General features: G+C 44.0%; 1 protein-coding gene across 1 annotated transcript; it reads right to left on the bottom strand.

The window, feature by feature from the left end:
- Positions 1-309: 309 nt before the first annotated feature.
- On the bottom strand, positions 310-11,947 carry MAJIN (membrane anchored junction protein). The gene is made up of 10 exons (XM_027702738.1): positions 11,474-11,947; positions 9,745-9,790; positions 8,616-8,691; positions 6,989-7,114; positions 6,065-6,096; positions 5,316-5,425; positions 2,751-2,805; positions 1,397-1,451; positions 1,154-1,298; positions 310-581 (listed from the first exon to the last, which is right to left on the bottom strand). The coding sequence occupies exons 1-10, from the start codon at positions 11,572-11,574 to the stop codon at positions 536-538; spliced, it is 792 nt and encodes a 263-aa protein (XP_027558539.1). The 5' UTR covers positions 11,575-11,947; the 3' UTR covers positions 310-535.
- Between the last annotated feature and the right edge of the window lie 25 nt (positions 11,948-11,972).

Raw genomic sequence — 11,972 nt, 5'->3', positions numbered from 1 at the left:
CACCTGAAGGCTTCACTCCCAGCCTCATCCCACTACATACTGAAGGCATAAATAACAACCCAAGTTGTAGTGCCGTGTATTGAATCCAAAATATTTTCCAGAATTTTGACCTTTTTAATGCTGTGAAGCATAGCACTGGAGTCCATCTAATACTAGAAACCTCTGCTGCTTCTTGCAGGGAGAAAGTGTCCTGCCTGGGTAAGTCTGATTAAAATAACACGCAGTTCCAAGCCGATGCTTGCTTTATTAGAATCTCACAAAAATGTTAAATTCACGATTTATGATGCTTAAGGATCAAAACCTCAAAAGTTTTTTACTTTATTTCCAAAAAACTCTAAGTAGTGAAGAAAAAGACATTCTAACCCAGCATCTTCAGAATGTTACTATGAAAATGTAAACGAAGTAGAAATTTAATTTAAAGATTTTAACAGCTGAGATAAGCAATGTGAAAAACTGAATTACAGAAGAAACAACACAACCCAACAATCATGCTACAAATTTACCTTTCCACAACAATTAGTACTTTCCACAAAAGTCAGTTCTTTCCACCAAAAAGGTGCTGTAGTGGCGAAAAGATGATGCTGGGGAAACAACAACAACAGAAAGAGCACATTAGACTTAAAATACTTCTCTGAGAACTGGGAAGAAGACAATTTCTGTCCAACAGAAAGACACAATGACAGTACAAAACAACACAGAAGGAAACTGGAAAAATAGAGGAAACAAAGAATAACTTGTGCCCTGACGGTCTGTCTCAGTCATTAAAGGGATGGCAAACACCACAATTAACAAGTTTTATTTCTTACACCAAGTGGCTGTTCCTGGCTGGGGAGTGCACAGCAGCAGTTGGACATTGGTTGATTTTAGTGAGTTAATTTTGTAAGGGCTGTTACAGAGATTCAGTGACCCTCTTGTGTGTTCTTTCCCAAAGACAGTTCAGAAGAGGAAAATTTTTTGGGAACGCTGCACCTTACCACGAGATAAAAGGATATTCCTGAATGTTTCTTTGCCCTGGGACACTTTGGTTTAACCACGGAAAAGAGGTCTCCATCCTCCAGAACTGTGCAGAATCCCCTGAACTGCCAGAATCAGCCTCTGACACAGGCTTAGCCAGAGCCAGGACTGCATTTGCTCACTGCTGCACCATTAGTACCTTCTCCAGAACGTTGAGAGACTTCTTCCTTCCGACTTTGCATTTCCCTTCTTTCCTCTTTGGTCCATTTGCTGCAGCAGCTGCACTGTGCCCTCAGCCTGACTGGCTGCTGTTCCTCGTTCAAGGGCAGATTCCACACGTTTCCCTGTAAGAAACAGCAGCAAGAGCAAAACCACAACCTCACTCACTCCACACTCCCTGCACACCCAGAGGAATGGAACAATCCAGGAATTCCTTACTCACAGTCTTTAGTAAGGGATGCTGGGCTAAACTTGCACTCATTTGCTTTGGAAGAGTTCTGAAAGGAAAAGGAACCCAAGAACTGTTACACAATGCAAAATTCTACTGTACAGAGATTTTAGTTTGCTTGCTTGCTTGTTAAGCAAGTACTAAAAGCACTAAAAGGCAAGGTCTGCTTTCTTGTTCTGTTGGGGTTTTGGGTTTTTTTTCTGCTACTATGAAGATTTTCTTCATCAAGATATTTTTACACCTCCCTCCTCAGGACATTCACAGGCCTAACATAAAGCTGTAATTAATTTAGAAGACTTTAACATATCAGATAGTGAAATAACAGGAGCTATGGCATGGGTAGAGATTTCAAAAAATATGAACAGAGGAGCTGTGGGAAACAACAGCCCCTGGAGAGCACAGGCCCTGCTAAGACACAGTCCTGGGACACAGACTAACTGAGAAAGGACAGAAATGAAAACTGCCAGAAGCAAGAGGTGGGCCAGGAATACCCGTAAGGAAGGTGATCAGCAACCTTAAGGACCACAAAACCCAAAACCATCATGTAAAAGCACAAACAACAAAACAACAAACAACAAAACAACAGGTCAGCTTCTTTAAGAGAGAGTAACCTCTAACAGAAACACAGATCCACTGCTGTTTCCCTTGCACTAAACACAGAATCACAGAACCATTCAGGTTGGAAAAGCACTCCAAGATCAAGTCCAGGAGCTACTGACATGTTTTTTTCCTAAACCTAATCTTCTCATCCCAAATACAAAAAACCCAAACAAACGGAAAGCATGTCGCAGAAATCCTCGGGTCTGACCTAAAAATCCACACCGGGAAGAGGACTTGTGCCCATGATTTCACACAGTGCTTGTTACACCTGGTCTGGTATTCATCAACACAACAGTTTCTGTCTGGACATCCCTCTCAGTGCAAGAGTGCCCTGACTAGTGCAAATTCCAGGGACAAGGTAAGCAGAGGGGGAAGAAAAAGTGACGTAAATTTTAGAGTCAAATAAGCCTCCTTGTTTTAGAAAAATTATTCTTTACTGAATGCAGTCTTCCTGCTATCCTGAAAATCTAACAAACCTATCAAAAGACCCTGCTCTGAAACAAAGTTTTGGGCTCCTTTTGTGGGCAATCCCGAGAGAAATGAGTGATTCCTTGGAAAAGACTCTCTTCAAAGATTTGGAGGGTGGGAAAGGGCCCAGAAGGTGACAGTGTGACAGGGATTTGAACTAAATTTAGAATGGGTATCCAGAAAATGGACAAAATGCCCAGGGACATTTGGGAGGACACAGGTGTTAAGGACAAGGACTAAACAGGTGCTGTTGTTTCTTTCTGAATATTCTGTGACTTACCTTTTCAAATCCATGCTCTGCTTTACTCATCTGGTGAGCACAGTCAGCTCCAGTTCTAAAAATAAGTCAAGCAAGTAAGAACTGAGTTTACAAAATGTCACAAAAAGGAAGCAATCTTGTAAATGGCTACTCCAAGTATTTCATTAGAAAGCAGGACTTTAGTACCTCTAGCCAACAAGATATATACCTTTAATCTGTATTTGTACTGATGTTTCAAAGTCTACCTTAAAAAATTAAAATAGGCACTCATTCCAGTATTAGGCTTTCTGCTTTTCTACTAAAACTAACAAGCAATTAAAGGGGAAAAAAAAAGTGTTACATGACATGGAAAGGGGGATGAGCAGCGAGCTGAGAAAGCTTGAGAATCCTACAAAGTTACAAGGGCAGGGAGCAAAGAATCCCAGAAAGATCTTACAAGACTTGGTCCCAGAGCAATAAAACGGCAAAGGAAGCTCTGTACAGGGAGATATAATGGGATGCATGTGGAGAATCCCAATCCTGGCTTCACACATCGTGAGGTGCTCAGTATCACTGGGACTGTCACCCGGAAATTCTGATTTCTCAGCACTCGGTAGCACCCCAAGAAAACCCAAATCCCCCATGAGAACTTAGGGGCAAAAAAGCTTGTCCAGAAAGATGAGAAGACCAAGAGGTGGTATCACTACAGCAGACACACTCCTCCCTGGGGCAGAGGGGATGCTCAGCCTGGATGAGTTCTTCAGTCTAACAACATAACTGGAAAAAAATGACAGAAGGCTTGAAGCTGATGCTCACCAATTTGATTTTGAATTCAAGAAATTAGTTATGAACTGTTTTAATCATAACTGCTGGGGTAAGGTACATGACCTAGAGAGAACTGCCAGACTGGATCCTGAAATAGCCCTTTTTGTTCTTGTACTTTATTAATCTACAGCTCATGTGTTGGCTTAAAGAAACCAGAAAGCATCCTGAATCAGGGGCTCATTCCTCCCTCATTTCCAGCTGTTGCATTGTGACTAGAAACTGGTCAGGGGAATGGGAGTGGGATTAAAGGACTACGTTTGTATGAGCAGGAAAAGGACTGGCTTCAGACTGCTCCTGTTATAATCTCTGCATGGAACACACTCGGGAATGGGGTAGGATATAAGGCAATGAGAGATGACTGGACACAGTCTGTATATGGGAGGGAAAGGTGTGCACAAACACATCCCACCCCAGGGATGGCTCAGGGACTCTGTCACTTGTGACCATTCAGCACAGACCGAAATTTTCTCTTTTTAAAAGCTCCACTCTATTATAAAGAAAGAAGCCTGCTGGCCTGTAACTAATGTTGGGCCTCTGGCAGGTAGTCAAGAATCAAGCCTGAAGTTAGCCATGAGCCAGGCCTGTCCCCTCATGCTAAAGGTGGCCAACAACCCCCTGAGCTGAATTAGGCAGAGCTCTGCCAAATCACTGCCCTCAAGCAGCAACCCCTCCCCTCCACTCAAGGCTGCTGGAGCCCCTCTGTGGGCTCTGTCTGGACTGGACTCCCCAGGACGTGACTGGGACTCACTGAGGCGAACCCAGCAAAGGGCCACAAACATGATGATGGGATTGGGGAACCTTTTGTATGCAAAGAGGGAACCTTTTGTATGAGAGATGGGACTGCTCAGCCTGGAGAAGGCTTGGAGTGGGCTCTTATCAATGTACACCTGATGGGAGAGAATGAAGGACAAGGAGCCAGGCCCTCCTCCACAGCACCTTTGGGAGGACAAGAGGCAAAGGGCACAAATTGCAAAACATGAAATTAAGTCTGAACACCAGAAAAACCTTTTTGACTAGAACTGTGGTCATGCACTGCAACAGGCTGTCCACAGTTGTGGTGTTTCCACTGTTGGAGTCCATTCATGACCCGAGGGGATCCATCCTGGACAACTTGCTCTGGGTGACCCTGCTAGAGCAAGAGGGGCGGGACTCAATATCAAAGGACCCATCCAACCTCAGTCATTCTGTGAAATCCAGAGATAGAGATCTACTTGGGAATCACCAGGACAAGTTTAGCTACTGAAGAAACCAATGGGAAAGATGTGTGAGAATACTCATGTGCACACACAACACGTGCAATTTGGTGAGACTGTAAAGCACTTGGAAAAGAGCAAGCTCCAGTGTGTTTTGCCATCAGCCTCGAGCTGAGAGGGGAGCATTCATCAGCTGGCTCAATACAGCAGGCTGGGAGGCAGCTGGAAAGCTGTTCCCAGTTCTTCCCTTGCTGTCTCTGGCTCACTGTGCAAGCCAGTGCACTGATCTATCTGGCTGCTGAGCTCTTACCCCACTGTGACTCAAAAGATGATGTGAACACAGAGGAATTAAACAGGTAGAGGTCTGGGCCATGGCATGGGAACCTGGGAAGCACAGGAAAACTTTTTTCCCCAATATGAGCAGTGCTGCTGAGATTCTGCTACTTATGGAAGAGGAGGAAGAAGAAAAACAGGGCAAAGGACTGCACAGAAATGAAACATGAGGACACAAGAAACATTAAAACTACATAAAAGAGACATTAATTTCTCCGGATATATATCAATATTTTTATTTTGTCAGTCAACTGACCTGTCCATATGCAAATGTGGGCATGAATTCTCTGCTCCAACTTCCACTCTCCTCCTCTTCACTGCTTCTTCCACTGCAGTACTTTCTGATATGTCATTTCTTCTCCTGACCTTCAAAACATTGCAAACTTGGTATTGATAACAAGTGATTTTGACTTCTCTACTTTGGAACAAAATTCAGAGTTAATATAATATACATTCATATTTCGCAAAATCATTCCTGTTTATAGAATGAAAACAAAAGAAGGGTTCAGGACTAAGATAAGAACTGGGAGGCCAACCAGAGAATTATGCTCAACAGTTTTAAACAAAATCCTGCATTCCAGGACATCCTATTTGCTCCATCTTCAGAGGACTGCTAGAAATTTAAGTAGCAGGAATGGAAAGCTAAGCAGACACAGAAACATTCTTCAGGGGAATTTGGACAGGACATCTTCCTGAATTCACTCCATCTTCAGACACTCACCCATATTGAAAACAAACCTACCCTGAGCTCTCATTACACAAAAATTACCAAATTAGCTTAATGTGGCTGTTTACAGGAGGACTGCATTCCAAGTCCACTGGAACTGACAGGAAGATTTCTCTCCTGCTGGATGGTTCTGGGTGAGATTCAGTGACAGTTTACACTGACTAACTCCTAGAAGTACAAGAACTGTAGCATTGCCTAAATATATACATTCTGTTTCTCCAGAATACTTTGTTTTGTTGTTTAATTTATATTCAAACAAAAACAAAGGCACAACTTACAAGCTCATCACTGCCTCTGTTTGCTTCTTTACCTGTAAACAGAGGTATAAAACTTGATGATTATTTAGACTGGACTCTCTGTAACCAACTGAAAAGTACATTTTTGCATTGCACCTCATCTTCCAGGAACAAGATAAGCTACTGTCAAGAACAGTTTGGACCTTTCCACAGTCAGTTTTACATCCAAACGTGGGATGTTTGACAGGGAGTACAAATGGGTGAGACTAAGAAATGACTACTTGGCCATTTTATAAAGGAGATCAGATTACCTGCTAAGCAGTCATAAGAAAAAACAGCAACTTTTTTCAGGGTCTGATAATCAGAACAGGAAATAGTAAGAACACTCAGTTTTTGCAACAGGGGAATTTAAATGCAGAGTCCCACAGAGGCCTCAGCTGGGGCCTGAGGCTGTTCAGGGAATTCACAGAAAACCTGGAAAACGAGACACTATTGAGGTGACAACATTTGCTAATTACACAAAAGACATTATTACCATCATTACTATCATTATTTAGAAAAACAAATCCATTCTTTCTTTAGGAAACTAGGAACAAAGAGAGTGTTGTCAGCAAATGTAGTCAAACACAAGGAAGAAAAACATGTATTCCCTGGCTCCACGTAATGGCTCCAGCCCAGAGACTGACATTAAAAAATGAAGGCTGGGAGCCACTGGGCATCACTTCAAAAGAATAAATACCTGCTGAAGAGTCAGCAGTGGCTGGAAAGGCAAAGAGAAATTCAGGAAATTTTAGAAAAGCAACACAGGACAATAGAGAACACACTATCATGCTCCATTTCAAACCACACCACATGCAGTTTTGCTCTCTCTCATTCAAAGATACAGCAGGTGAAGGGAAAGGGGAAAGCAAGACATAGATCATAGGTATTTTCAGAAATGATCCAAACATAACCACAGTGACTTACCACAAGACATATTTTGCTGAAACGAGTTCAATTCTAGATACAATGTGCAAATGTAGGGATAAGGCACAAGATGGACATTCTCATGTTTGAATTTCATCTTCGATACTCTCTCCCATTTACTCAAATCTGAGAACAATGATAAGGCTTAAGAACACAGCACTAACATTTCAAAGGAGCAGGAGTCCTGACAATGCCTTCAAAAATCACACCATGCTGCACATGTGCACCAGGGAGCAAATCCAACCCGCCACTATGAACTTCACAAAAAAACACTTTATGAAGAAACACTCACCCAGGTGATGCTGCCCCATCAGCCACCTGTACTAAGAGTGTTCTGTTCCCTTAACTGTACTGCCCTCCTGACACCCTTCCGCAAAAAACCCAACATGCCAGGCTCTTCCAACCCTACGAATAAAACCTCAGCAGCCTTCCTAACCAAAAAGTAATTCTTTTAAAAATGTATTTAAGAATTGAGAAGGACTAGGACTCACAGGAGCAGCATGATTAAATTTAGTTCTCAGTTCAAAATGGGGGAAAAAAGATAATTGACATGGCAACCACTGAAGTTAGAGCCATTCCTTCTCCCGGGTGCAGCTCTGACATGGTTAAATTCTGTCCAGGTGCACAAGCCAGAAGAAAAAGATGAAGGCCAGCCAGGCCCTTGGTGCACTCTGATGAAAAAACACCTAGAAGGTGGAGGAGCCCGTAGCACAGCTGCTGGCCACAATAATTGCATCTCAAATGCCTCAGCACCTACATAAATCCCAGGAAACCACACTCAGCAAAACCTGTGCACGCCAATATTCGAGTATCAGCTTCTATATATCTGTGCTGTGCAACAGCACAGGGCTTTTACAGCACTGCCTGTGTACAGCAGGCCAGACTGACAGCAGCTAAAGGCCTCTGCAAACTTTAGGGAAGAAGGAAAAGACCTGCTGAGTGGTCCCACAGGAGAAAGAGGGATGAGCAGAATAAGGTGAATGCTGGGTGGAGGACGCTGAAGGGGGGACCAGGATAACCGGATGACAATCCTGCAGGCTTTGTGTATTCAAAAGCCTGTCTGAACTTCCAATTAGCTCAGTTTAACTACTGCTCCTGGTAAAGCTCACTCTCTGAGGTGCTTTTTGCTCCTCTCAGCCATCTCTGCAGATGCCTGAGCACAGACTCACACTTGCTCCCACCTCCATCCCCAAAAGCTCAGGGATGTGGTTTAACCTCAAGGAACCACACAAAACCAGCACTGCAGGCTTCTCCACCCAGGGGCCAGCACTGCCAGGCCTGTAAGGAGAGCTTTACATTTTAGGAACCTTCAGGAATAATGCTCTGGCTCTGCTTGCAGTGGTAGGAGGGTGGACTTCTGGGCATACCTTCATTTTCTCTGGCCAAATCTGATTTGGAATGCAGGGGTGTTCTGATGGAAACACTGCAAAACACTGTTTTCACATCAGCTCTCTGGTGAAGGCAACATCTGAGAAGGATCTTCAGCCAAGGTCAAACAGCAAAGCTTGAAGGAGTCCTACTCCAGCTAAAGATCTGCACAGTCCTACACATGAATGTTGAATTAGGCAATGCCCAACACACACAGGTCATTGAATCTTTTCTTTTATAAACAGCAAAAAAAGGATACACGGAAACACAGTGAAGTGGTCTGTAGAAAATGGATGTAAATCATCAAGATTTCCAAGGATTACTCGAATCACTTCCTGGGGAGGCCAAAAAAAAAAAAACAAAACCAAGGAAGAATATTAAAAACATCATGACAATTCCAGTGTCAAGTACAGTTTCAAGGTTTGGGAAAAATTAACTTTACTGTTTGCATGAATCATGGAAAAGCAGGTTCTAGATACTCTGCTTTACCTCCTCTCCTCTCCACTCCCTCTGATCATCTTAGAGCGCCCTGCACTGGCAGACTCACAGAAATGGAAGGAATCTCTTAATCTTAAATTAATATAGAAGAATTACTACGGAGAGTGAAGATATGGTTTCAAATTTAATAAGTTTTAAATCTAAGAAGTGTCTTTTTTTTCCAGCAAAACACATGTAGCATTTACTTGTGCAAAAATAAACATCTTCCTCTTTTGCTAAATATTGACCCAAATCAGTTACAAGGGAACAGCAGTTAAGCCCCCAAAAACTCCTGCTGTACTAACAGGAAAGCTTTTCTATTAATACCTATCAATATTTTCAAAAATGAAAAAAAAAAAAAATTCTTCATATCAATTAAAATCAGAACATTTTCTCCAGTAATATTTTTAATGCTATTACTATACTCTGAAGATTTTAAAAAATTAAGTAATAGGAAGGAGCATTTTTAAGAAGGCACTTCATTTGTCTCCTTTTCTCAGGAATGGCAGGAGCTTTCTTCTGCCTCAGGGAGCAGATGACAACACAACTCACCAACTGTGACCATCAATTTGTGCTTGGACACAAAGCATTGGCATCATTAAAAGTGCTCCTGCAAGAATGACTGTGAAGAGGAATCAGATAGGAACAGGGTGCAACTAGTTTGACAATCAGGAGTTTCCATTTGTCCAGTTTAGCTTCTTTGCAATATTTGAAATAAAAGTATGACTCCTCTACACTAATTTTGCCTATTGAGGGCATTTTTAATTTACGTCTGAACTCTCCAGAGAAGTTCCCTATTATTTGCCCTTGAGATGTTGCATTTGACAAAATGTTCTCTGTCCCATAACAAACATAAGATTTGTTCAACCTAACACCCATCCAAGGTCCTGTGGACCTGCCTCAGCTCCTACCTCTGACTCCTTGGCAGCACTTTCAGCAAGACTGAGATCGGGAGCACTGTGAAACAAACAGAGTTGGAACCATCCCAGTCAAAAAGCAATGGAGCTACACTTGGTATAAGAGTTTAAACAGCAACAAAACATCATTCCCATTGCATAGGAAAAAATACTTGGCAGGCAGATGAATTCTTAATCTATTATTCTTAAAAAACATCCACCATTGCACAAAGATTGTTCCTCGTGAACTTTCTGTCCATTTGTGTTTTGTGTATCTGTGGATACAACGGATGAGAGATCAGATCTTTACAGTTGACCCCCAGCAACCCTCAGAATAGGGGTTTTTTGACACAGTGCCCTCAAACCACCCCCTGTCTTCCTCTATTGCGGTGCCATTCTGCTTGAGGGACTAAAAGGAGGAACTGGCAGGACATGTCTGTCGATCCCCTTCTGTGCAAACCCACAGAGGAATGCCCTTCACAGCACCAGCATTAGCCCTGGCATGCTGGGAGTCGTGTGCTGCCTACATCAAACTGTTCCCAAATACTAACTACAGCTTCTGGAAGCCACCACCCTCTCAGCAGCTGTTTGCTGCCAGGTATCGGCCAACAATCTAATGTACAGGAAAAGAGCTGGTCTTAAAGAAAATCTGAACTCATTAAAAAGTAAACAAACCACATAAAGGTCACTTAAAAATAAGTCAATAAAGTGGAGCGCAAGGAATCCAAGGTGGGCAAGGAATCCAAGGCACACAAGTATTCCCTGGTTTATGGTCTGGCAGGCAGCCATGATCACATCTTCCCCACCGAGGGGCCCCAGCCAGAACATGGTCAGAGATGAGAACTCCCCTCCCTCTTCTGAAAGGCACATGGATAACAGCAAACAGCCCAGGAAGTAAGTACACACACTGAGTATGGACCTCCAAGGCTGTGCTGGTTTCCACTGGGATAGAAGTCAATTTTCTCGACAGCTTGGATTTGTGCTGAAAACAGTGTTGCTAACCCAGAGGTGTTTTACTTAGTGCTGAGCAGTACTTACCCAGCGTCAAGGGCTTTTCTGCTCCTAACAGCGAGCAGGCTGAGGGTGCACATGAGGTTGGGAGAGAACAAGGATGGGGAGGATAACCCTAACCGACCCAAGTGATATTCCAGACCCGAGGATGTCATGCTCAGGAACAAAATACAGGGTAGAAAAAGGCGGGGGGAAGTTTGGCATCATGGCAGATGTGTTCCCAAGTAACCATTATGCGCTACAGGGGACTTGGTTTTCCGGAGATTAAACACCTGCCTGCCCATGGGAAGCAGTGAATGAACTCAAGTCTCTATTCTGCTTTGCTTGCATGTGTATCTTTTGCTTTACTTATTCAACTGCCTTTATCTCAACCCACCGGTTTTACTTCTGCCTTTCCAGTTCTCTCCCTCACTCCGCTGCAGCCACGTGGGGCTCTACTGCCAGCGGGGCTTAAACCACCACAAAGGCTCTGGAGTTTCTCAGTTAAATCCTTAAATACTGCCTGTAAAAACCGCCTCTTTTCCACTGAAGCAAAAAATTCACACAGGGCAATGAAACGGGAGGTTTTTTTTTACAGCTTGGATTACTCAGCGTGTGAAAGGAATCGGCAGCAACTTTTCATCGGCCAGTGGAAAAAAAAGGCAGGAAATGAGGGAGCCCCCCAGGTCCGAATTTAAGGTCCCATATTAACTCAACAATCCGCAGGCTGACTTCTCACCTTTAACACACTTACTTGCTAAAGTTGCCATAGCGGATTTTAAATTTGTACACGAGCCCGCCAGCGTGAAGGAACCTTGTTTCGGGCAATGGATACGTGAAGGGTTTTAACGACATCCTCTCTCTCCTTCCCTGAATGCCAGGCTGCGGGAAGCAGGACAGCCAAAGGTTAATTCCTAAAACCCTTTCACCGCGTCTCGTTCTGTCATACGAAAAGATTACACGCTGGGGCAATGCCGGGGCTGCCAGACGGGAGATGATGATGGTGACGATGATGATGATGCCGCCGCCTCCCCAGCGCCGGGGGCGGCCTGAGGGGCGTCCGAACAGCCCCGGTTCCCACCGGGCACGCCTCGCTCCGATGGAGGACAAGCACCTCCTCACGGACACCGATCCCACCCCTTCCACCCGCCCCGCCGCGCCCTCGCCTCACACGGGGCCGAGGCTGAGGGCGGAGCGGCGTGAGCCCAGCCGAACCGAGCCGAGCGCAGCCGAACCGAGCCGAGCGCAGCCGA

The sequence above is a fragment of the Neopelma chrysocephalum genome, unplaced genomic scaffold (genome assembly GCF_003984885.1).
Source record: "Neopelma chrysocephalum unplaced genomic scaffold, ASM398488v2 Primary Assembly neopelma1_194, whole genome shotgun sequence".
In the NCBI taxonomy this organism is placed as follows: Eukaryota; Metazoa; Chordata; class Aves; order Passeriformes; family Pipridae; genus Neopelma; species Neopelma chrysocephalum.
Note: the sequence above shows the minus strand (reverse complement) of the source record. Positions and strands in the feature narration are given on the sequence as shown.